Genomic DNA, 25535 nt, shown 5'->3' on the forward strand with positions numbered 1-25535 from the left:
ATCAGCCCTCTCTGCCATTTGGGGGTCCACCTCAGGCCTCTGAGGATCAGGGGGGCACTGCATCAAGAAATATGCACAATATTATCTGATAAATCAAAGATAAATATAATTTTAATGTTTTCCCAAGACACCTTTTAGATGTCACTATTTCTAGTAGTCTGGTAGTCATTGGTACTCCTCTCACCTTTATGTTTTGCCACAGGTATGCATTGTAGAACAGCAGGTGCACTTTCCACTCAATGTCACTTGTGGTTGGCATGCAAATCTCTTGTTTCCCATTGCCCTGCTGCAACACACTGCCTAGTTATTGTGACCTTGTGGTAATAATATTATAATATATCATAATAGATACCTAATCCTAGGGGCTATTGTTACTAAATATTTACCTGATATGAGTGGCTGTTGTGCTTATATTAATCCTAGTACTGCTGGCTATAATAACCAAAAATATCCCAGCTGGTAGTGGATATCATACTTTGCAAATGGCTCGATTCCCAAAGCTAACACACCAGGATAATAACAGTTAAAAAAACATCTAAAATAAAGATCCTTATGCTTGTGTTAAAGCTTTGTGAATTAAGCCAATCCCTTATAAGCAGTTTCCAGGATCCCTTGTCTGTTACAGGGTGGCCTTACTGGATTTTTATTAACTCTTTAGGCCACAGGAGGGTCTCTTTGGTTGTGTAGTTGGTGCTAGTCATGTCATTTTTGTGGCTTGGGATAATGCCTAGTATGCCTAACCCCATTGGTTGATTTTTGCTTTTCTTTTTAGCAAACCATTCTATTCACTGACTATTTCTGCCAGGTTACCGCAAAATGTTTAAATATATGTTACTTACAAATTACACAGGCGTAAAAGACTCTGGAGGAGCCCGCACAGCACAAAAACAGTGGACCTGAACAAATATTTGGGACTTTTCTGTGGACAGAAGTCTAGCAAGAACAAGAGACCACCCTGACATATAGGGATGTATGACAACTGTAAAGTATATATAAAGCCATTTTATCTTTTTACTTTTGGATAGTGTTTGTGTGAAAGTGATAAAACCCCTTTTGTGATTTTATTGGAGAATGTGTCTTGCTGGGGAGGTTCACTATTTATATTTGTCCAGCTAACTTTTGACAGCAGAGCAGAAAGTTATGGAACATCAAACATTTACAGTTAGCACCAGGACCTAAAGAAAGGGGAATCTTCCAATAGGAACACTTGTTTCAGTGACAACTATCTAAGAGGGGAATTTTTGCTTTCTGCTGTGTTTCTGGTATAGGAAATAATGGTAAATTTCCCCACAAGGACAAAGACAGCAAATAAAACTTGAGGGGGGGAGGGTTAACTATTCTTTACTCTAGCCATCTATTTGGCTAAAAAACACTTTAAGTTACAGTTTATGATAGAAAAAAATCAATAATTTCTTACTAATAATAGAGAATTACAGTAAAGTGATATTTGTATTGTGATAAGTGATATATTGCAATGAATAATTACCTAAAAATGCTGATGGTGACACAGTTCCGTTGCTCCTTGAGACCATTACACTAATTCCTGTTTCCACAAAAGGAACTGAAAAGTCAATAATTTCAGATCGTTCCTCATTTATTGTAAGAGAACCAATGGCCATGTCAGCACGCTGGTAAAACACCTATTGGAATGAAAAACAAAATTAAAATGAAAAAACATGCATCATTTGGAAATGTGGGAAAGTGTTACCAAATTCTTTTACTCCAATGATGATACAATGATGATACATATCAAATATTTTCTACATTCTTGTTGAACTCTTCAATGAACATACATTTAACACCATAATATGTAATGCAGACAACCTATGGCTTACTTAACAAGGCAAAGAGCAATGTACCAAGTAGAGTAACACACTGCAACCAATTACTGCACTTTACACATTATTATGGATCTTTTGGGCGTCCTTATTTAATCTGTTAAATGTATATTGTTTTAATATGTACATCATTTTAAAAATGACATCAATGGTATACATTGGGGGTGGGCACTGTAAACATAAAAACATTAATCAGTCTGAACCTCACTTTTACAAAAATATACTAGTTGCATTTCAGATGGAATTTGGTTGCCAAGGAAAACATTTCTGATGTTTGTGGTCTGCAGCCTCTTCCTGCAGTGTATCAGCTTTGGTAAAAGGACCAGTCATGCACACCACACGCATGCGGAAACACATAACTATGAACCATAGAGCTTGGTGGGAACAGCACCTCAATTATGCTGGTCAGCAACAAAAGGCCCGCAATCAGTGTTGGGACAAGGTCCTTGAGCACTGAAAGTAAAAAGATCAGTGTTTTCCCCTCATTCATGAGCTGTGAACGCATGGAACAGTAGCATACAGTATGTTGCAGATCCCAAACCCTTTGCATCCCCTCCTATTAAAAAAGCCCAAAGTGACCTTTTCCCTTTCACCCTGCCCATGCCCACACTCCATCTCCTACTTGTTCCTCACTTTCCATTCTTCCCATACTCCACAAGATTTTCCATCTTTTTCTGATGCAATACCTGGTGCCTCAAGAATTGGGGCGGGAAGTCTGACAAGAAATTTAAAAGGCTTACCTTAGAGCACATCAAGTGGGGGAAAAAGCCATAATGGTGCCTGAAAAAGTAGGGCCAAGTGTAAACTTCAACATTGCCGAAAATCTCCTAATCCCTCCCCACTACCTCCAGCAGCATCTTTCACCAGGCAGGTGCCTCTTCTGAAGCTGCCTGAGTGAAAGAAAAAAAAAACTCCTAATCACTCCCATGCCCAACATCTCAATGTCAGTTTATCAAAATTGCATGCTTTACAACAGTTTCCCTTTCAGCTGGAGGAGTCAACCCCTTCCTTGAATTTGTATGGCCCTGGCTGCATCACAGGACAGGAACCCAGCTGCCATTGTTTTGCCAAGAAGGCCTGCATGCCCCCCACCAGCATATGTAAGGTCTGGCAGCTAGGAAGGATGCAGGATGGGGCACACTGTTGGAGCTGATGATGCTGCCTTTTGTTCTGCACCTTTGTGACCACCAGTCCCCTTCCAAGCACCCCAGAGTTTATACCAGGGGTAGCCAAACTTTGGCTCTCCAGAAGTGGTAAAACAACTGCTGAAAAGTGTTGAAACAATTCTGACATTCACACACAGGACCTCCAGAGAAGCACAATGAGATGTGTAGTTATACCACAGCTGAAGAGCCAATGTTTGGCTACCTCTGGTCTATGCAGTGGCTCAGACAAAACTCTGCCACACAATTTTGCAGCTGGTATGCCTGGTGGGCAGAAGCCACAATGGGCCAGAGATTCTGGAAGCTCAAGAAGTGGTGCACCCAATACCAGCTTGTGCCAGGCCAGGTTATGTGTGACAACAACGCCAACTTGTTGGTTGCCTTACAGCAGGGAAAGTTCACACACACGCACCTTGCCTGGAACATGTCCAGAACCAGGTGGTGCAACAGTTTCTGGTCAGGTACCTTGGCTTTCAGAATCTCCTGTGACAGGCCAGAAGGGTATGTGTCAGTTTAGGCAGTTATACATGTGATGTGTTCGCTTGGCCAAAATGCAGCAGCAACACAAGCCGTCTGCCAACCGCCTGATATGCAATGCACAAGGTTGGCCATGCTGCAGGGGAGGGACCAGCAACATCACACCATCACCATGTAGGGGCTCCTGATTCAGACCACATGCAACATCTTATCTCAATTAGATGAGGTGACCAGAATGGTGAGTCACAATGAGGCAGTGATTAGCAACACAATCACTCTGGTGGTCGTGCTGGAGCATACACTGCTTGATGCAATAGTCCAAGCATTACAGGCACAGCAAGTGAAGAAAGAGGAGGACTTCCTGCTGTCTCAGGGCTAGCAGAATCATTAGCCTACTGCCTGAATCGTTGTGAGGCAGAAGCAGCAGGATGCAGAGGAGGAGCAAAAGGAGGATTGTGACACTAGCAGCAAAGAGGAAGAGGAGGTTTGTGGTGCTGACTGTGGGGAGGAGCAGGATATGTGGATCAACTTGAAGGGATACTTTTCATTCCTCCCCACACAAGCTGGTCTTGGTTTGCCACGTGTGCCTTACACAGGCAAAGATGCTCTTTATGTGCTGTATGTGAGTGCATACTTCTGCGATACAGCTATGTACACCATTTGACACCCCCTCTTGCCATATATACCATTAAATGCAAGCAATTTATTAAAAAACATGGTCTGCAAAGCCTAAAGTTAGAGGCAGAGGTTCTGCACGTTGAGTTATTTTTTAAATAGTATTTAGCATGTAGTGATTTGTTTTTTTACATTTTTTGCCCAAGTGACTCAAACATGGACAGGAGTAGAAATGCTACCCTAAAGCTACTTAAAAAATATAAAGTCCTAGGTCTAAACACCATCTTGTCCCTATGAAAAAATTTAAAAAGCGGTTACAAGATAAGGCTGCCAGTTCCAACACTTGGAAAAAATGTTGTGACCAACACAAAGCCCCCCAGGCCTGAACACTTCCTGCCTGCAAGGGTAGTAGCGCTTTAGACTTCCTTTTCTGTTTTCCTGCAGTTCCAACACTTGCCTCGCAAAGGCGATAGCTTCAAGGAAACTCACCTTGTAGGTAAATGTAGAGACAGGAATGTCTCTAATTTTAAAAAGACAGTTTCTGAAGCACAGATAGAACCCAATTAGGGCTTCTTACTCAAAGAGTGAGAGGCCAATTTTCTCTGAAACAAAATGGAAGGGGCAAAAACATAACTTTTGAGAGCCATACCCACCCATTTTTCACTGAAAAAGCAAAGAAAAGTTGTGCAACGCTTTAGTAGGCTGCAGTTTTACAGGGAGACAACAGAAAGGTTTATGATCCAGAAATTAAAGTTAGAGTTTTTTATTTTACAGAAAAAAACAAAAATATTGTACTAACCTCATGTACAGTCTTTAAGTACTTTTATTAGGCCATATTATAAACAGAACAGACATCAGCCAGTTTTTCATCAAAAAACATTTAACTGAAAAAGCCCCCAAATATTGTAATGAGGATGTACTTAATATATAACTATTTTGTCAGCAAAACCAACACCAACCACCTTTTAATTTAAAAAAAATCAACATTAAAGTATATTTATATCTCTTAAAAAATCCCTGTCAATATTGTAATTTGCACAATATGTAATCACTTTAACTTGATGACATTTTGGAAAGGACTCAGACATGCCATAATTTCATTTGGAGATCAACATTAGAGTGTATTTATTTTACTGAAAAAAGTGGGGATTCACGGATACTGATACTGGTATCGGTATCAGTGCCAATACTAAGCATTTAGGTGATTACTCATACTCGCCCAAATGCTCCTATACTTACACCGATACCAGAACTTCCAGTTAGGGGGAGATTGCCTCTGACCGGCAGTGCCACAAGAGAGCATGGAGCCGGCTTCCTGATTGGCTAGGAAGCTGGCTTCACTTGTTGCTAGGAAGCCTGGCTTCCTGACCAATCGATAATTGGTCAGGAAGCCAGGCTGCCTCACACTGTCGTGAGGGAACATGAAGCCGGTATTCTTTCGATAGAACACTGGCTTCCCAGGCAATCAGGAAGCCGAGTGGTGGGTCATGACCTGTTGCCCGGCTTCCTGATAAGCTGGGCCCACGGTACCTCGGGATGCTGGTATCAGTATTCAGTATCAGTGAGTACCGGAAAAATATATTGGTATTCGTACTCGATACCGAAAAACGGTATCAGTGCATCCCTAGAAAAAAGTCCTCACACAATAAACATTTCAGTAGGCTGATTTTTCAACAAGACCCAACTAGCTTTCAGTAAAAAAGGGTTGATTTTTTTTCATCATAAAAGCCCAACAAAATATTGTAGTAAGTACAAACAGTCTTTGAACACTTAGACTAGACTGCTTTTTCAACAGCACACACACCAGACAGCTTTTAATTTCAAAAAACAATATTAGAATGTATTTATTTTGCTGAAAAGGGTGCCCAAATTATTGTAGTGAGTATGTGCACAGTCCTTAAACACTTTGGGGTTGATTTACTAACCTTATAAACACACCACAAACATGTATACACCTCTGTAGTGTGTTCCCTCCCAGAATGATCTATGGGTGGAATCTAAACACCTTTGTAGTGTGTACACACCCAGCAGGTGTGTTGTGCAAAGCCTTGCATGAATTGCAAGGTGATGTTGTGTAAGTTAGCTCTATGTTGTGTTGCTTACATTGATGAATGCAGGAATGTAAATGCATGAACTAACCATTTTTGTCTAAATTGTGAAGCAGCATTATATATGCATCATGAGCATGATTTTTCCATATATGGCATTAGTGGAAATATGCTTTTAGAGACTTTTTGGTTGATAAATACGTTTTGCTGTGTGAAAATCACACGCACCTGGTGCGTGCGTGTGTTTAGGTTAGTAAATCACCCCCTTTGACTAGGCAGCTTTTTCAACAAGACCCACACCAGTCAGCTTTAAATAAAATCATTAACATTACCGTGTATTTATTTCAGTGAAAGGGTCTCCAAAATATTATAGTGAATGCATGCACAGTATTAAGGCATTTTTACCTATGCCTTTTTTCTAAAACCTAACTGAAAAAAGGTACCCCCACAAAAAAGCATGGGGGGGCATCAGCTAAATAGGAACTGAAGTTATTAGTGACACACTCGCAAATACTTTCCTAATCTGCTAGGGGACTGTCGGCCACATGGTGTGTCTCTGACATAATGTTAATATATATGTTTTCAGTAATCAGTAGCAGTCAGTCAGCAAAAGCACCTAGCTCTCCTATGTGATCTAACTACTCCATGTCTCTTTTTTTTTTTAGCAATAAGTAATGAGCAATTTTACAACAAACAGTCATACAACAGAGTTTCAAAATAGTCAAAAAGACAAAAAGAGATTAGATGACATACATTTTAAGAGAGAGGGCCTCCATAAAAATGGAGCCGTCAGTAAGTAGTCAAAATAAACAAATGACATACAGCTTAAAAAGGAGGGCATCTGTAATGATGATACCGACAGTATCTATCGAACTATTAAGAAACTAAAGAATTAAAGAACCAGAGCATTGCTTGCATAGAGTATAAACTATACATGTTCTCACAGCGTAATGGGGACTTGTTAGGGCAATTGGTATCCATGTCTTTTACAACACACAATGAACAAAGGCTGTAGGGAACCCTGCCTTTTATATAGAGGGGACTGGCACCTAAGAAATGCCTATGAATAATCCTTCTAAGCCATATGACCACAGTTCAGAGGCCAGAAAATGCATTGTTGGTAATTGGTTGCTAGACACGAACAACCGCTTTGGTTTGCCAATTTGTTTAACCATGAATGACTTGGGTTTAGGTTAAGCTCATGGTTCACAGGACCCTGAATTCATCCCTAACGGTGCTCTATCTAAGCACTGTTAGAATAAATAAAACGGTAACAAATATGCACAGCTATCATAATGCGAGACTGCGCTTACACCTCTTATGTGCAAATCTTTGTGTGCATGTACAGAAGTTGAAGAACAAGCTCGTGTACAAGACTCTATATCCTAGTGCTAGGAATGCAGATTCCAATAATCAATACTCATACATACGCTGACATTTTTTAATAGCATATGGGGTTTATTTAATATTGATTTAAGCTTGATGTAAGTCAGTTTCCAACTTGCTTTAAAAGCCAGTCAGATTCTTTTTTTTTTAATCTTAGTTAATGTTTCACACATGCTTGCTCATTATGTGTTACATGCTACAGGAACAGAGGGCACTAATGCATCATTATTTGGATGATTAACACATACAGCAAACTACGACCACACCCTAAGCATTGAACATTAGTGTACAATCAAGACGCTATACAATAGTCCTTCATTACCACTAGGTAGACCCAGCCATCAGTATTAATACATTTGCACAGACTCCACCAGTCCTTGCCTGGTACTGTTATATTGAACTTTGTAAAAAGACGAATTCTCAGTGTTGTGGTTGTGTTTGTTGCTATGTGGAATGTCAATTGTAGACCTGTAGACTGCTGTAGACAAATAGCATGGCTGCTAAGTAAAACGTAAAGGGAAAAAAAATCAAGAAATAGTGGTAAAAGTGGAATTACCTTTTAACTATATGAAATAAAATCAGCAAGATGCTGTTCAATAATGACTTAAATGTCTATAATCTGCCTTTGCTTTTGATTTGAAATCAGCTCGCTGGCAGCCAGATCTGGCATGCCATTCCATTTTCCAGTCCTGGGATATTTTCAAAGGCTTATTAAAACCAAATATTCCTGTCACAGATCATATGTAAATCTGCTGCAAAATGTTTCCTCCAGAGGTGAAGCTGAGATTTATAAGCCCTGAATTTACACATCTATCTCAGGCAGGTAAATGAACCATTGCATCTGCAAGCTAATTAAATAATCTCAGACCAAAACTAATTACAGAAGTGGATGACTTGTACCACACAGGTTATCTAATGATATGGTATGCGTGGGCTTTCATTCAGTGGAGGGACTTTGGTAGTTGTTACCTATCTGTCACACCAGTAAGAGTAAATAACAGAGCTACAAAATCCTTATTAGCAAAATACTATTAAAGCATGTGTAATAGGATGTTATCAGCATTAGATTGTGCTCACCAATATATAATTTATAATGAATTACATGTAAAAAGAGGTGATAAGCATGAATAAGAGGCTTTAATAAACATACTTAAATAACCCTAACCAGAAAGATCGTCAGAAACAGATAAAGCGTTTATAACTGCATTTTAAAATGAATTCATTAAAAAGGTAGTCAGTAATTCACACAGTTTTCATCCCCTATACCTGTAACTGTGTAATTGGCTCACACACATAGACACAGACACACCATTATGCACAGAGCCCAAAACCAAATTAATACTGGTAAAATTAATATAAAAGACACGTTTGCTTTTCTCAGCATTGTCATTAAAACTGCATTTACATGTTCTTAAGCTGATCTGAAGGCAGATAGAAAGTACATAACTTGCAGTTCTGTAATGATTAATTTAGTCAGGATCTGAACATAAGGGTTTCTTCTGTGCCTGGTGGAGGCTTTTGCTACTGAGCCACCTAAAGCTTTGGATAACTCCTTGCCTCATCTCTTGGTCAAACTTTATTGATACCCAGTTTCTTTCTGAGCTCCTCCCCTGAGCTTTCCTTTTTTTAGTCATGGCTCTGCACTTCCTGTTTGCCAGATTTTGCACTTTTTCCAGTATCTTGCACTTGTTGCTTTTGCTAAAGTGTGTCCTTATTTACTCTACTCATGTACCAACCCTTGGCTGCCGACTCACCAACCACTTTTTATCATTCTACACTTCATATCTGATACTCTTGGTTACTGACTTTGGCTTGATCTCTGACTATGCTTCTGCCTTGCTCCCATACTGCTGTCACTACTGTGTATTGAGTCCAACCTGCTTGTAGTCACAAACTTGTCTGCTATTGCAGCTACTAGACATCGAGCCTGATCTGAAATCATGACACATTATTTGTATTTATTTATGCAAGGAATGTAAGCACCTAGATTTTATCCTACATTAGCCCATCACAAGAAGATGAAGAAGAAGCACTAGGAGACAATCAGTTAATGTGTTGACAAGATAAATGCTGATAGGAAAACAAAGTAGATTAACAGAGAGAGGATCTCATGACTTTGCTTCTTCTCCTTCTACTTTCTAATTTTAGGCTGGGACAGGTCCAGGAAGGAAGCAGGTTGAATGATACTGGCCATCAAACTGAGAACATCTACTAGCAGAAACAAGTAATGGAGGGACAATGTCTATGTTGCCATAAGCATAGTAGACTAGAAACAAATGGGATTGATGACAAAAGTGTGGCACAATGCACTAAAACTTCTCATCAGGTGCAATGAAAAATATACTAAAAATGGACTGTTCTTGTTGCAGTTGTAAGGTCCTCAAATTAAAATTTTAATTAACAGGTCTATTCACTAAAGAGTGGAGAAGCAGGAGAAGTGAACAATCTAGGACAACATAGCTGATTTAAAAAAAAATTCCAATTCAATTCACTTTCCAGTTTAGCTATGTTGTCCTAGATTGTTCACTTCTCTCGTCTTCTCCTGACTCTTCACCCTTCAGTGAATAGACCTGTTAAATTGTCATGTCATGTAATGGTCATTTCATTTTGCCATATGGATGATAAAGATTGGTTTAGCATGCTGTAACTTATACTACTGTTTTTATCTCTTTGGTGCATGTGTTCTTATTGTTGCATTCACCTACACATCACCTACACATCTAACAAATATTTCAACAGTCAGGATGAAGGTGTATCTATCCAACAATAGAATCCAATTAGAGCACCACACACACCTTGTTGCTCTCTATAAGCATGGACTGCAGATAACTATCAATGATCTAGAATCAAAATATAAAGAACAGACAGTGTACCAACATAGTGCAGCAATTTATTATAATGAAAGTTAAATTGATAACCAAAAGTTAAGTGTAAAATATAAAATCACTTATGTGTGGCCTAGAGATGACTTCAGGATCCAGTCCAGGAACTCTCTTGCCATGGCCATCAGTAGGATTTAGCACTGTAACATGTCAGGAACGCTGGGATTGGCATACCAGGACCTGCTATCACACTATCCAGAATGTGGTGTCTAGCAACCGAGAGGTTCATCCCTCTTTGTGTGCTATAGTGTGCCTGGGTTTACAAGGCAACACATTTTGGGGAAAGCTCACCTTTCTCAAGCATTATAGGTAATAGAATGTATCACAGCTTCCATCTACAAACAACTAACTAATGTATTTGAGGTAGGTTGTCCATAGAATGTTACAGAATATTAGGTAAAAAGCCAAATTCTTGGAGGATAGGGTTGTGCCAGATAATCTTGTTGGGTGTGGCTGGCCAGTTATCTCCAGGGAAAAGATTTATGCAAGAATTTTTAAGTGGTTCTCATTATTATGTAACCTGTCTTGCAGGGAGCTCTCTTTTTATGTATAAAATTGTGTAGGGGTAAATTTGATTGGAGGCATCCATTTTGGTGCAAGCATTACTATGTAATGGTTCATTGGACAATGCAATGGAGGTTTCCACTGCAATGCAAGCATTTTCTCTTGCCGTGTTGCCAAGTAATAAAACTGGGAAGAGTGAGGCCTGACATTTTTAATGGTTAGTTGCATGCAATCCTTATTATTGTCAATCAAAAGGGATGGTATGAGATGGGAGCAAAGCTGCTACTTTGACTACAACTAGAAGTTTCTTTAATGTATCCTTGGGTTAGGGTAGTTTATATGAAATGTACAGCTATACTTTAAACCTCCACAGAGCAACATTGTTTTGTTCTGTTCTGTTTCTATATTGGTATAAATTACCTCCATACCAGTTCCATAGTCATCTATGACTATAGATTAGTTCATGTGCCAGGCTGACATATATTTTTCTATCATCTCCAAGTGTCAAAGCAATTGAAATTTAGGAATCTTGCCTTATCCTTTCCAGTACTCTTGTTTGTCTTACTCTGCATGAAGCAAAAATTCATTCTTACAACATCTTAAAACAAAGAGCCAAATGCAAGACAGTATAAATAAAACAATACACTTAATAGGTGTGCCTGACTCGGGAGCAAAAATCAGACAAGCTTGTCTACATTTCTCAATGTGACAAGGGAATAAGAAAAAATTTAGATGATCTCGGGAAATGTTCTTACAGATAAAGGCGACACACACACTAACTTTAAATAGCAACAAACATAAAATCAAAGCTTGTCCGCTTTCATGGCAACGAAAGTTTTAAAAGTGACGGCGTTAAAGTTCAGCCTGATGTGATAGAAAGTGACAGCACAGAGCAAAATGCATAAAGTTGTCCAAGGTTTTCAAAACTCCCCAGCCCTGAAGTCACAAGCAGAGTTAAGTGAAAAGACTGAAAAGGTCACTGGGAATGGTAAACCTCAGACAGAACAGCAACCCATATCTACTCTGTCATGTGCCATTGTGGTACATCCCCATACAATATTGTGCAGTGGAATATTCCACTAGGTATCATGAGCAGGGCTTTAGATGCAGTGACTAAATAGAAATACATAAAGGATGTTCTGCTATAATGAGGAATGAAATCTATTTTCTAGGTTAAGCCTTTAATTTACTGTTTCACAAATATGTTTTTCTTTAGAGTGTTCTTTTTGTTATATAAGGCAAAAGTACAACTTATTCACAGGTAGAAGGTCCTACTCATTAACAGTGGTAAAGTGTATATTTTCATCACACTCTGTCCTGCCACCCTTTAGTTGTTTTTTTCAGTACTTTACAGTGAAGAAAAGATAACTCGTGTAAAAAAATGGTAAATAGGCAAAAACTGCTAAATGAAAAACAAAGGGAATGTTGAAAAAAGTCAAAATCATAAATGACACAACTTTTAACTTTCTTCATTAAAAAAAATAATAATATATATATATTAGGAATTCACCGAATTTTTGGCCGCCGAAACATATCGGCCAAAAATGGTACTGTGCTCTAATAAAAGCAGTGCACAGTGGGGAAGAGAGAAACATTCAGGAGGCCGAGCGGGGAGGGTAGGAGAGTGCTGTCAGCGGCGTCACAGGAGGTCGAGCTCTCCTCCCGTACCACCCCGCTCAGCCACCTGTGACAGGCAGATTAGGATGGAGAGTGGTGCGAAGAGGAGACAGCTTGCAGCTGTCACAGGAGGCTGAGCTGGCGGTGCGAGGGAGGAGTCAGCTGTCAGCGCTGTCACTGGATACCAGGCTATCCTCCTACACCGCCTGCTCAGCCTCCTGTGACAGCAAGTCAGGATGGAGAGCGGTTACAAGCACTCAGTGATCAGCACTGCTTGTAAATAATTGAGAACATAGTATATTTATCGTGTCCCCAATTATGAATCAACAGGAAGTGCTCTGCATCATTTCCTGTTCATTCAAGATTGTGGACATGGTAACTCATACTATGTCCACAGTTTATTAATGTGCATGAGCACTCAGTATTGAGGCTTCCTGTTCATTCATAACAGGGGCTGCAGAAAAAGAGATTGAGAACTCTCTTTTTCTATTTTCAAAAGGGAAACATCAGAAGTCTGTTTTGACCCCTGGTATTTCCCCACAGTCCCCAACAGGAAACTTAAAAAACAAATAAAAATCTTAAAAAAATAATTTTAAAAAGGTTAGAAAAAAATTATTTTCGGTTTCGGCCTGACAAATTTTCAGTTTCCGGTTTGGTCTGAAAATTCCATGTCAATTGACCGCATATATACAGTGTATATATATATATATATATTTATTTTATTTTATTTTTTTAAAGAAGTTAATTGTACTTCTCTGTAATCATGTAAACAACCAATTTACTCTTGAATGTGCAAAATTTTAAATAAAGTTTCAAATGTGGGGTACTGGAAGGGAGGCTCGCAGATAAAGGGGTGCTCAGATAGACCACATGACAAATCATTTTGTCAGGAACTGACTTCATTACAGTTGGGATCATACAAAAATGTGGCATCTTTTTTACATGTCTTCTGTGGTGTAAACACTTTCTTTGGGAGGCCACACCCTCTGAGGAAGGTGGTCTACAGTAAAACAAGTGAATGAGGCATTTAGAATTATTGAAGTGGTATTTTTGTACTTATAGATGCATTGTTTCATTATATTTAGATAACTTTGGTGACTTTGCCCAATCATAAACTAACTGGACCCTAGTTGTAAAATTTTCGATCTGCCATCCCTATCTGCAGCAATAAAAGAAATGTTAAATCCATATAAAGCACTTTGGCCTCATTTGACCAATCAGTTTTTATACAAATAAAAAAACCTTGGAAAAACATCAATTGCATGTTTTTAAATTGGTAGATATCACACACCTGAATTTCTCTTCATGCTAGATATATATCCCAGTTCTAGCAATAAAACAATAACAGGGGTTCTAACCCTTCCATACTCAATCTCAACAGTTACTTTAGATATACTTTAAACACTTCAGCATTTTTTCATGACAAACACAGTTTTCCTTTAGTAATATTGTCTTACAAAAATGGTTTTATTTTATTTTATTTTAATCTATAGCAAGCAAACATAAATAAATGAATAAATAAGATAACACATTTGATTTGTACTGAGATTGTAAGGCACAAGCTTGGAGAGCTGGCTACTTTACAACAGGGTGAAAGAGCTGTAATGAAACCCTATATTCAGCTGCTTGATTGGCATCTCCTTTCACTTCATACTATCCAGTCAGCAGCTTCAAAAACTATTTCAGGAAATATTTGCATTATTATTCCGTGGAGGAAATGAAAAACAGAGTGGTGATGCATTGATTGTATTTTTACATACAAGCTGTTAAACTAAATAATTATTTTCCCACATACACATACTGTATGCAGATCAAATTTACAAGCATGAGTTTACCCATCTGAAAATGGACTGTATAATTTCCATAAAGCCTTTATATACAACACACTTTAGGGGCTACCAACCATACTGGAGATCAAAGGTGTGTGTCTATGGGTCTCCAGCGGAAAACTAGAATATGATTATGAATTCTACAAGCAGGAATTGTTCCTTGTTAATGTGCCTTATGAATATCCTTTCTGATTATTAGAAACACTTCAGAACTGGATGTTTAAAAATGGGCTGCCTGCAGGAATAATGAGTTCCATTATTATAGATGCAAGAAGATTAACCTATTTACTTCACGATTAAAGCATACTAATTGTATTAACTGTATTGAGAAATACCAAACAGAACAGGAGGTTGGTATTTGCCTAAATACCTTCACATTTTGGCAACTAGTTTGTATTTTTTGTAATATACGACATCTAATTCCAGGATTAACAAAATGTTCTGGCTGTAAAAAGAACTGTTCTTTCCACTATCCAGTTGTTCTATGGTTTGGTTTCACAAAATTAAATGTACTTAATTTATCATTTAAAACTAGTAGGATTAACAAACTTAATAAGCATAATTATTCTGTTTTGTTTAGAATCAATAGATATGAGATTCTATACCCTTTTGTTTATAAGCAATAGATGAGAGATCCTATACCCTTTTCCATCGCTTATTTCTCTCCTTTCTACAACCACTGTCTGGCAAAGAAATGAAATATGGTCATAAATACTTTTCTCTAGTAGGGGCAAATTAGGTTCGTTATAGAAATTTGCAACAATGTGAATGTCCAATACTAGGGACATTCTTCTGCTTATTGGCATCCCATTCTTCTGCTACTTTACACTTATTCCTAGTGCTCTTGTTGGCTTTCTGCATCTTAAAAACTCTTTGCATTCAATCCTCTCCAAAGATTTTCTTGTTTCCCTAAAACATTGAGGTAAGCACTGTCACCTTTCTAAACCAATGGCCTTCCAAGGACATTGGTTTCTTCTTAATTGTAGCATTTCAGTATCAGTTACATCTAAGTGACTCTGACTCAATTTTAGAATTGCTTGTTTAAAAAAAAGAGTCTTAGCCTATCTCGCCCCCTGAGCAAGACCATTGATGACAACACTGCGTTGTTGCTCCTTTATTGTCCAGTTAGTAAGCTGCAGGTGGGCAGGAAACATTGCTACATTTATGACTCACAATAGTGGTCTAAAAGAATTTAAAAAAAGAATTTGGCTGAAAATACAGAATACAGTTATATACAGTACATATGTGTATTCCAATGGTGTATTTAACTGTCTGCCTGGTGATCAGCTTTAAGAGATTTCATTTGGAGTCCAATTTTACATCGAAACTTTAATGATTTAAGAAAACCTTTCTAAAGAAAAACAGAGTCTGTCATTGCCATTCTGCAAGGGCTAGCTTCCTGCTTGCCACAAGGAACCTTTAATGCATGTATCTGAATTTAATACACATTCAATACAAAAGTACACAGAGCTGTAATGATGAGTGAAATGCGGTAACCCATAGAAAGCAATCAGATTCCAGTTTACTATAGTCACACCAGTCAAATGCAAAGTCTGATTGGTTTCAGTGAATTCTTGTGTTTGGAACATTGCTCCTGGCCATATCAAACAAACACACAATCAGTAAAGCAGTGTAAATAATAAAGATGATGTGCCAAGTGCAGTAACCCATATCAGCCAGTCTCCATTTAGTTTCCTCTGGTCCTGTGGTGATTGGTTGCTATGGGTTACTGCACTTGGCACATTATCTTTATTATTACCAGGTAACTAAATTACCAGGTCTGCTTTAAGTAATAAACTGAACAATTTAATAAAATACACTACACAGAGCATGAATAATTTGAATGTATCATTTCAACATAATGATAATTTTAAAATTTAAACAATTGTAATAGATGATGATAGATATTACCTCTCCAATCATTCCATTCCATACTCCCTCGATTTTCTTCCCATGCTTGCCATTGGTCACAAGATATAGATCATAGGTAAAGCCAATGGTTTTTGCAAGGCGTTTAAGAATATCTATGCAGAATCCCTTACAGCATTGTTTGACAAATATTATGGGGTCTGTCATATGACTGTGAAGAAGAGAGACAAAGAGAGCACAAGAATTTACTACCCATATTTACAGTATTTTACCATGTCATCAATCATTAACAGCATTTAAAATTAAGTACAATAACTTTTCATTTTGATTTTGTTATATGCCTATTGGTGTCAAAGGTGGCAAATATTATTGTATATTTTAAAAGTTTAATTTTTTCATCCATAAAAAGTATAAAATCCTTTTGGTGAAAGATATGTCAGTTGTCAGTGGTGTCCAGCTGCTGAAGAATTTGAAGCTGCTCAGTACACTGTGGCTAATTCTGGTTGTAGTCTTGGTAGCCTACTAAGCATTTGACTCTTTTGATAGCATCAACTTCCATTTTAAGTAAAAGCTTATGTAATAATGTATGTGGGGGGGGGGGGGTCACATCAAGTAACATAACTTCCCCAGAAAAAGTTTCTTGCTTTTTTTTTTTAGGGCGATACAAAACTCTTTAAAAATATTAAACAAGAAGGTAAAAAAAGAGAGAACATGTTATGTGGAGCTGGAAAGTATCTAAATATAATCTATAGTTTACCATCTTTCCTTTTAATGGGACTGTTGCCATTATGCAGACGGTTATCATACAACATGAAAAGTTGTGTGTCTGGCCCAACTCTCTGTAATTGTACTGGGGCTATGTTATATGCTCAGTTTGTAATTGTACTAGGGGTATGTTATATGCTCAGTTTGAAAACAGTGCAGAAATCCTTTCAAACCTAAAGGAAAGTATCTGCTTCTATTATGTGTGGGACATAACCAGACATGTCTCTGTATAAAGTCTAATAAGAGTGCCAAACAAACAGCCTGAGAGTCTAAAACTTAAAATTTTAGTAATGGCTTACAAATACCAACACATTTATGAACCAATTGAACTTATGATGCTCGAGGAGGACTTCGATATAGTGGGAATAGCGGAAACCTGGCTAGACAGCGCACATGATTGGGCCACCAATATAGAGGGGTACAACCTGTTCAGGAGGGACAGAGGTGGGAGAAGAGGGGGGTGTTTGCATTTATGTTAAAAATAATCTAAATATGCATATAAGGGACGAGATCACGTCAAATGGTAGGGAGGACGTGGAATCCTTATGGGTGGAACTGGATACAACCGACGATAGTCGTAAACTAATTGTGGGTATTTGTTATAAACCTCCAAATATAGGGGAGGAGGGGGAGGCTCATCTACTGTTCGAAATAGAAATAGCTGGGAGGGAGGGCTATGTAGTCATGATGGGCGACTTCAATTACCCGGACATCAATTGGGCTAATGGAACCTCAAGTTCAACAAAGGCAGGCCTATTTCTGAACATGTCGCGAGACAATTTCATGGACCAGATGGTGGAGGTCCCAACTAGGAAAAATGCCATCCTCGATTTAATCATCACTAATAATGCAGAGTTAATTGAGGACATTGTAATTGGGGAGACACTGGGCAATAGTGATCACAATGTGATTACTTTCAATATTGAATACAGGAAAGGAAAGCGAGCTGGTAGGACAAAAACCCTTAATTTCAGAAGGGCTAACTTTGATAAACTGCGCCACCTAGTGGGGGACATCAAATGGGAAAATTTATTTCATAAACTGAACTCGGACCAAAAGTGGGAATGTTTTAAAAACATATTACATATTGCCATTGCCAAATGTATACCGTTGGGTAATAAAAGTAACAGATCACAAATAAAACCTGTATGGCTGAATAAAAATGTAAAGCATCACATAAAAGAAAAGCGAGTGGCATTTATAAAATATAAGATCGAGGGGACGGCATTGGCGTTCCATATCTACAAAGAAAGCAAAAAAAGATGCGAACTAGCAATACGGGCAGCTAAAATAGAGTGTGAAAAGCATATTGCCACAGATAGTAATAAAAAAAAAAATTAACAATAAATAAACAGTAAAAAGGGGAGAAAGGAGCAGATAGGCCCAATAAAGGACATAAGCGGGAAGTTAGTCACAAATGACAAGGAGAGGGCAGAAGTACTGAACACTTTTTTCTCCTCAGTATACACTCAGGAAGGAAACGAGTTTGACGTCTATGATGAAACACTTAGTTCATCACAAAATATAGCCAATTGGTTGATGGAAACCGGGATACAACAAATCTACTTAATGCAAATAAAGCATTGGGACCGGATAATCTGCACCCCAAGATACTTAAGGAACTAAGCGCGGTTATAATAAGACCATTATTCATCATTTTTAAGGACTCTCTAATGACTGGTAGAGTTCCAAGTGACTGGCGGAGGGCTACAGTAGTTCCAATATTCAAAAGGGGGGCAAGATGCCAACCTGGGAATTACAGACCAGTTAGTCTTACATCGGTAGTTTGTAAACTGTTAGAGGGAATGATTAAAGACTATTTAGTAGTACTATTTAGTGACTTTTTACGAGGGGGTAAGTAGGGATCTGGATGGAGGGAGGGCTATGGATGTGGTATATCTGGATTTCGCAAAAGCTTTTGATACGGTACCTCATAAACGCTTACTATACAAGCTGAGGTCTATGGGCATAGATGGAAGGGTGTGTACATGGATAGAGAACTGGCTAAACGAACGGGTACAGAGAGTATCAATAAATGGTGCCCTCTCAGACTGGGCTAGTGTCATTAGCGGTGTGCCTCAGGGTTCTGTGCTGGGACCCATGCTATTCAACCTGTTTATTAACGACATCGGGGACGGAGTAAACAGCGATATCTCAGTGTTTGCTGACTATACCAAAATTGGGAGAGTAATAGAAACGGACCAAGATAGTATAACATTACAGGAGGACCTGGATAAAATAGGGGAGTGGGCAACTATGTGGCAGATGAGGTTTAATGTCGATAAATGCAAAGTTATGCACTTTGGGATCAAAAATAAGCAAATGGTTTATACAATTATGGGTATGCCGCTAGGGAAGTCGGAAATGGAGAAAGATTTGGGGGTCATTGTAGACCACAAACTGAACAATAGATTACAGTGCCAGGTTGCTGTAAGCAAAGCTAGTAGAATCCTGTCCTGCATCAAGAAGGGAATGTTTTGCAGGGATAAGTCTATAATTTTGCCACTTTACACATCACTGGTTTGGCCTCACCTGGAGTATGCGGTGCAGTTTTAGGCACCGGTACATAGAAAGGATGTCCTTGAGCTGGAGGGAGTCCAGCGGAGGGCAACAAAACTCATTAGGGGGATGGAGGACCAGAGCTATGAGACACGGCTACTAAATTTAAATATGTTCACGCTGGAAGTAAGGAGATTAAGGGGGATATGATTTTCATGTACAAGATGTTCTATAGTCATAGCAACATTGGCAACAAACTCTTTAAGGTTAATTCCGTAACAAAAACTAGAGGCCACCACCTAAAACTGAAATTAAAACACAAGGGGCGAAGGGGGTTCTTCTCAGTTTGAGCGGTTAGGGTCTGGAACTCGATGCCACAAGCAGTGATTTCAGCAAATAGTGTGGAATCATTCAAGAAGCTTTTGGACGATTTCCTGAGAGACCGTAATATACAGGGGTACAGGTACTCTTAAGAATGAGATGCCTCAAGGACCTATACAAACACACACACACAACCTCAAATACTATGTAACTATGTAATACGAGCTCAAAGTCCTTTCCTTTCTTCAGGACTTAAACATAATAAGTAATTATAAGGACTGGAAACTGGCACAAATCACCAAGAGTTAAGTATTTGCTGCATTGGGTGTAGCAAGAATCAGTGAACCTTCTATTGCAGCCCCTGAAACATGTTGGCTGTTCTATATTGTGATTTGTGAACCAGTAGCGAAGTTAAACATTTTTGGACTCTCAGACTGTTTGTTTGGTGCTTCATTAGACTTTATACGTGTGAATTTTCAAAACTGGACCCTTATTTGAGGGACATCCCCTTTTGTTGCACACAGAGCCTTTTTGGCTTACTGTAATCTGACTGATATTTTGGTAGTTTAAATCCAACATTTCTCATAATTATCATTTAAAGTACGCCTCCATCTTTGGTGGCAATTCTGAGATCATAAGGAAACCGCAGGGTTCACTCCAAAAGATATAAACCTGTTAGCTCCACTTATCTAGTTATCTAGAACTAATTCTCATTGCATACAAAATATACACAATTAAACAATTTCACCCTTGTAAATAAAGCCTATTTGTGGATACTACCTAAATGGCTCATTGTACCATAAGCCACTGTACTCCCAAATTATAACATGTTAAGGGATTGTACTAAAAGCATGTCAGGAAGAATACAATAAGGTACTGTACATACAATTTCAAGTTAAAGTCTGGTCTTGAATAGCCAAAAAATACATAAAGAGCCATTCATGAAAAAGCCATTAGCAACAGGAACCAGAAAGCTCTCCATACTGGTACCATCTAGTGTCCACTATATTATAACAAAGTTCCTTGACCCCACTTTATGACTGGGTATCCCCAAGCCCTACTCCATAGAACCAACAGTTTCCATACCCTGCAATGACGATGGCAAAAACCACCTGAAAGAGTTGTATTTAAGTCGGCATATATGATTCTTTAACTTTAGGCTGTCTGTGTTATAAACCAATGGTTCTGGATGCACAGTTGGCCCCACTATATAGCACAGAATTTATTTGAACTGTTATTCCCACTAACCCATAAACCACCTCTTTTTTTTTTGAATTTGTAAAATAAATGATAAATAACATTTGTTTTAAGAAAACAATTAAATAAGTCAAGATGCTGCAAGAAAAGCTGGAACCATGTATAGCTCTCATGTTCTATCTAGTATATGGGCATTTCAGATAGAAAAAAATGATCCATCAACAGTCTGTTTATTCCCTCCTGTACAGGCACGTTTACACTCTATTCCCTGGCACTAAAAAGCTCCTCTAGGATGGATTGATTCAGGTAATAGATGTATTTCCCCCTTCATTGATACAGTGATTTGTTCAGTTTACCTGGCAACCAAAACATACAAATTAATTTAGGATGAAAAGAGAAAAATAAGAGCTTGGAGAAAAGGACATGAGTGGTGAGAGAAAGCAGCAGATCACACAAGAAGAGGGAGACAAGACTCTTATCTGGAGGGAAAATAGATCTTTTTCTCTCCGTTGTGACACCAGAACTCTTCATTAAACTGCTCGTTCTTTTACCCACTTCGTCACTTTGATGGCTGGGAAAGGGATCCATGACCTTTTCTCACTCTAGCTGCTATGTGAGTTAAATTGTCTCCGTCGTAAAATGAAAAATTGAGAGGGAGATTCAAAATGTGTGTGACTGTTCAGTTTAAAAATACTGTGTATCTCATGCCATACTTTGTTTCAGGCAAAACAAAGATAAGGTCATGGCTCAGCAGGCAAGACAGAAAAAGATGGACATGTCTTGTCTGTGGATTGGCTATGTGCTGCTGGGCTTTACAGACTCTTAGTTTTCAAAAGGCAAAATTATGCTTAGACAGAGTTAAATTGAGCATTTCCAAAATTGAACCCGAAGGGTTACTTGTTTTTAAAAGAAACTGTCTATCTGAAAGTCCCAGCCAATTTAAGATTTTGTCTTGATTATAAGAAAAATAGTATTAGCAAAAGATTGGAAAAACATGATGAATATTTATACAAGATTCCTGCGATGTCTTCATATTATGAATAAATAGCAGAGAAGGACAGGCTACTTGTAATTTACTGGCCCTCTGGGTTAAATATTAAGATATCTAGAATATTTTTTTCTGTTCTTCACCTTTTGCTAATTCATATTATTTTGGGCAGAGTTTGCTTCTCTTACTGGATTTATCTATATTTACAAAGTCCTAGAAATAAAAATAAAATAGAAAGGCATACACAATTTCAGATGCTGTACTAAGAAGCAGTAGAACATACAGCAGCTCAACCAGAGGTGTACGGGGACTGGTAAATCAATGTAGAAAAAGGGCATTTGCCTTATGCCCACCAGATCAAAGGATATATGAACAGATGTGCAAATGCTATAGACTGAATTGGTACAACTGGGAATAAACTTGTATTTCTATTAATTTATAGTGAAATCACTGCGCTATGGTTATTTGGGCAGAAATATAATTCTTTCAATATCAGTTTTTAAACTAAATAAAAACCACACATATGGAAGAACTTCAAGATACAAAGGAATCCAGATTCTAGCCTGAGTTTAGTTACATGGAGATGACTCCCCGCTGAGACCTACGGAGAAAAAAATCTGCAAATGAACAGCACTGAATTAAATGGGGATTGAAAAGCTACCAGGATTATTCTATAACTCCCATTCCAGGTCAATCCCTGATTTAAGGCAGCGCTTTTCAACTTTTTTCAATCACTGTGCCCTTTTAAAGTATGAAAAATCTTGACCAATCTAAAATATAAGGGATTTTAAGGGGGGACACCACAAAAAAGTGGGGTTACCCTTCACAGTAAAGTCCCCCCTTCACAGTAGAGCCCCCCTTGATAACAGAAGGTCTTATTCCCCGTTCACATTGTCATCCTCAGTCATCCTTCATATCAGAGTTCTACAATCCCAAGGTTTCGAGGCACCCTTGAGGAAGCTGAGGGTCACCCCAGGGTGCCACGGCACACTGGTTTTAAAAGGCTGATTTAAGGTATGTAAAAAAATATGGTTTAGATAGCATAGGGAGAGGGAGGCTGAGATAGTTGTGATATATTAACATATTTTACCCTTTAACATTGCTCCAGATGCTCCTTTTAACCTTGGATGAAAAGTGTAATTCTATACTACGTTTTATATTTTCGAAATATTTTATATTGGCCGGTGAGGCAGCCAATCATAGTGATGGACCAAAATGAATATGTGAGAGTCAGGGGGTAGGACAAAGCTCTGACACTACCTGAAATTGTTGGAATTTTACATGTCAGAACTCTCTGGGATTTGGATGTAACAGCGGGTCTTAGATGTTTTTGCAGGTATGTGTCTGCACTTTCTACCTAATGCAGTTTTTCATGTCGGAATTGTTTTTTTTTTAAATTAGATTTAAAAACTGGCAAAATATTAATGATTTGTTTTTTGTTTTTTTTTGCTTTTTAAATTTTCTCCTTGCACAGTGCTTTTTTGAGACACATTCTTTTCCATTGCCCTACATGTATGTTAAAGTGATCTGTGTTGCATAATATGGAAAATGTACTTGCAACCATCTATAGGCATACAATTACTTTTTAAAAGTGCTTACATGTACTAACCCTTACCAATGTACATTAACGGGTGTTTTTTAAGTGTGTGTATAAAGGTTTACATGTTAATCTGAACTCCATGCAAACTATGATAAAAATACACAGATGGCATACATATATGGGAACTGTTCTACCTGACAAGTAATTTGTATTCCTGTCCAGCCGGTTCTGAAATTTTTACAGCTCTTCCACACAGCACAGCCCTCTCTGGCAGAGGAGGAAACCTGATTTGTTTCTGATGCAGTTAAGCAACACATGTGTTGTCCATCTCCCAGTCTGTGATTGGACAGTAAATGGAAAACGATCACACTGATGAGTCCAGGTCTCTTGCACTCTGCTCTCTTCTTCTATAAGTATGTTCTTTATTAGCACATGCTCTCTTCTTCTATAAGTATGTTCTTTATTAGCACATGAGTACTGCAGCACAATTGATTGAATTCTTGTGCTGTTTCTTCTTGGAAGATTCTGAGCTCTGTTCTATAGCAGATTGCAAGAGGCTTAAATAAGTAGACAATGTAAATGTATTAATGAATCCAGAGCTGCATTTATTTGTGTCTTTGTTGGCAGCCTGGATTGGTTCAGATTTATGTTAAGAAAAAAAGTATTAAAATATATTCTTTGACTATGCGATAACAGTGCATGATAATACATGTAACTGTGTATTTTATCATTCATTTACATACATTGCTATGATCGTCCTGAATACATAAAAAAATATGTTGCAGTATCTTCTATCACCTAACTGCAACACATCTGAACAGACAACACAGATACTAATTAGCTTCTTTAACCTGCAGTAAAATTTTGTTGTATTGTAGGTAAATTCAGGTATTCAACTAAGTTGTTAAGGTATATTGATTATATACTTTGTATATGGACTCAAAAGAAAAAGTGTTATTAGGACAGTGTTGTTTATGTAGTCCCTATATACATGAGTTGCTACATGAATAAATAATACACTGATTGTAAATGGTTAACTGACCTTTGCACGGTCTGTGATGCAGAGACTTGTGGGAATTGCAGTACAGAGACGGGGATAAGCTGTGCTGTGAGAGAGTGTGGGGACTTTGATTCCCAGGAGACTGCTTCTTTAGAGAGGACGGGTGATTCTGGCTGCTGTGGCTGGAGATTACTTGGGACTGGGACATCAGTAATCAAGTGTTCAAAGTCAATGATGGCCTATGAGATAGTTCATTACTGCACCACTCAGTAGATATATAGCCACGGCTGCTCAGTGTCTGAATACTCATTGTAAATTGCTGACTATTTTTCTTCAATTATTGAGTTATTTTATGCAATGCTTGACAATTATATATATATACTGTTAAGTAAAGTTGCTTACAAAACTCTCTAAGTTGTGTTGTTGTGCTGTAGATCCTATTCGGGCGGTTTATTTTAGCTTGGGGACAGAAATACCCGGGTTATTCTGGCATGTCCTTTGGGGGTGAGTGCTACATTTGCATAGCAGCATGCTTCAACAGTTGGTTCCAAATGTTTTCCTGTGCGAAAAACACTGTCTAACAACATTGTCCTTAATTTTGAGTCTGTATCTATATAATGTCACTTTGTCATTTTTATGAGTACCGATGAAGGGGGTGGTGCTGCAATCCCCAAAACACATTGGCTTTGAAAACAATCTTGAATAAAGTTGTTGTTAGACTTCATAGATTTCAAGGTGTGGTGCTTTAATTCTAGATTAATTTATCTCTTAGATAGTTGTCACCAAAGCCATTGTTTATCCATTTCACCTCTATTCCTGATCCTGTGAAAATTCAACATTTAGATTTCCCCTCACTTACAGTCCTGAGGACAATGGTCACAGTGGGTAAGTCTTCAAGTGGGGACTAAGATGGCAATAAAAACCTAAGGGATGAGCTTTGGGTTTGGGGTAACCATGTGTTCAAACTGAACCCAAGCTATTTGCAGTTTGTCCAACA

The 25535-nt window shown here is 38.2% G+C and overlaps 1 protein-coding gene across 1 annotated transcript in view; it reads right to left on the bottom strand.

Annotated features, from left to right (window-relative positions):
* Positions 1-25535, bottom strand: part of GRIN2D (glutamate ionotropic receptor NMDA type subunit 2D) — a 334622-nt gene that overhangs the window by 154959 nt on the left and 154128 nt on the right. The window contains exons 5-6 of the mRNA XM_018552951.1: positions 16271-16439; positions 1487-1640 (exon numbers count right to left, since the gene is read on the bottom strand). Coding sequence (XP_018408453.1) covers positions 1487-1640; positions 16271-16439 — 323 coding nt within the window. The remainder of the gene's footprint in view (positions 1-1486; positions 1641-16270; positions 16440-25535) is intronic.

This window comes from Nanorana parkeri, unplaced genomic scaffold (assembly GCF_000935625.1).
Source record: "Nanorana parkeri isolate BGI_ZX_2015 unplaced genomic scaffold, ASM93562v1 scaffold103, whole genome shotgun sequence".
Lineage (NCBI taxonomy): Eukaryota > Metazoa > Chordata > Amphibia > Anura > Dicroglossidae > Nanorana > Nanorana parkeri.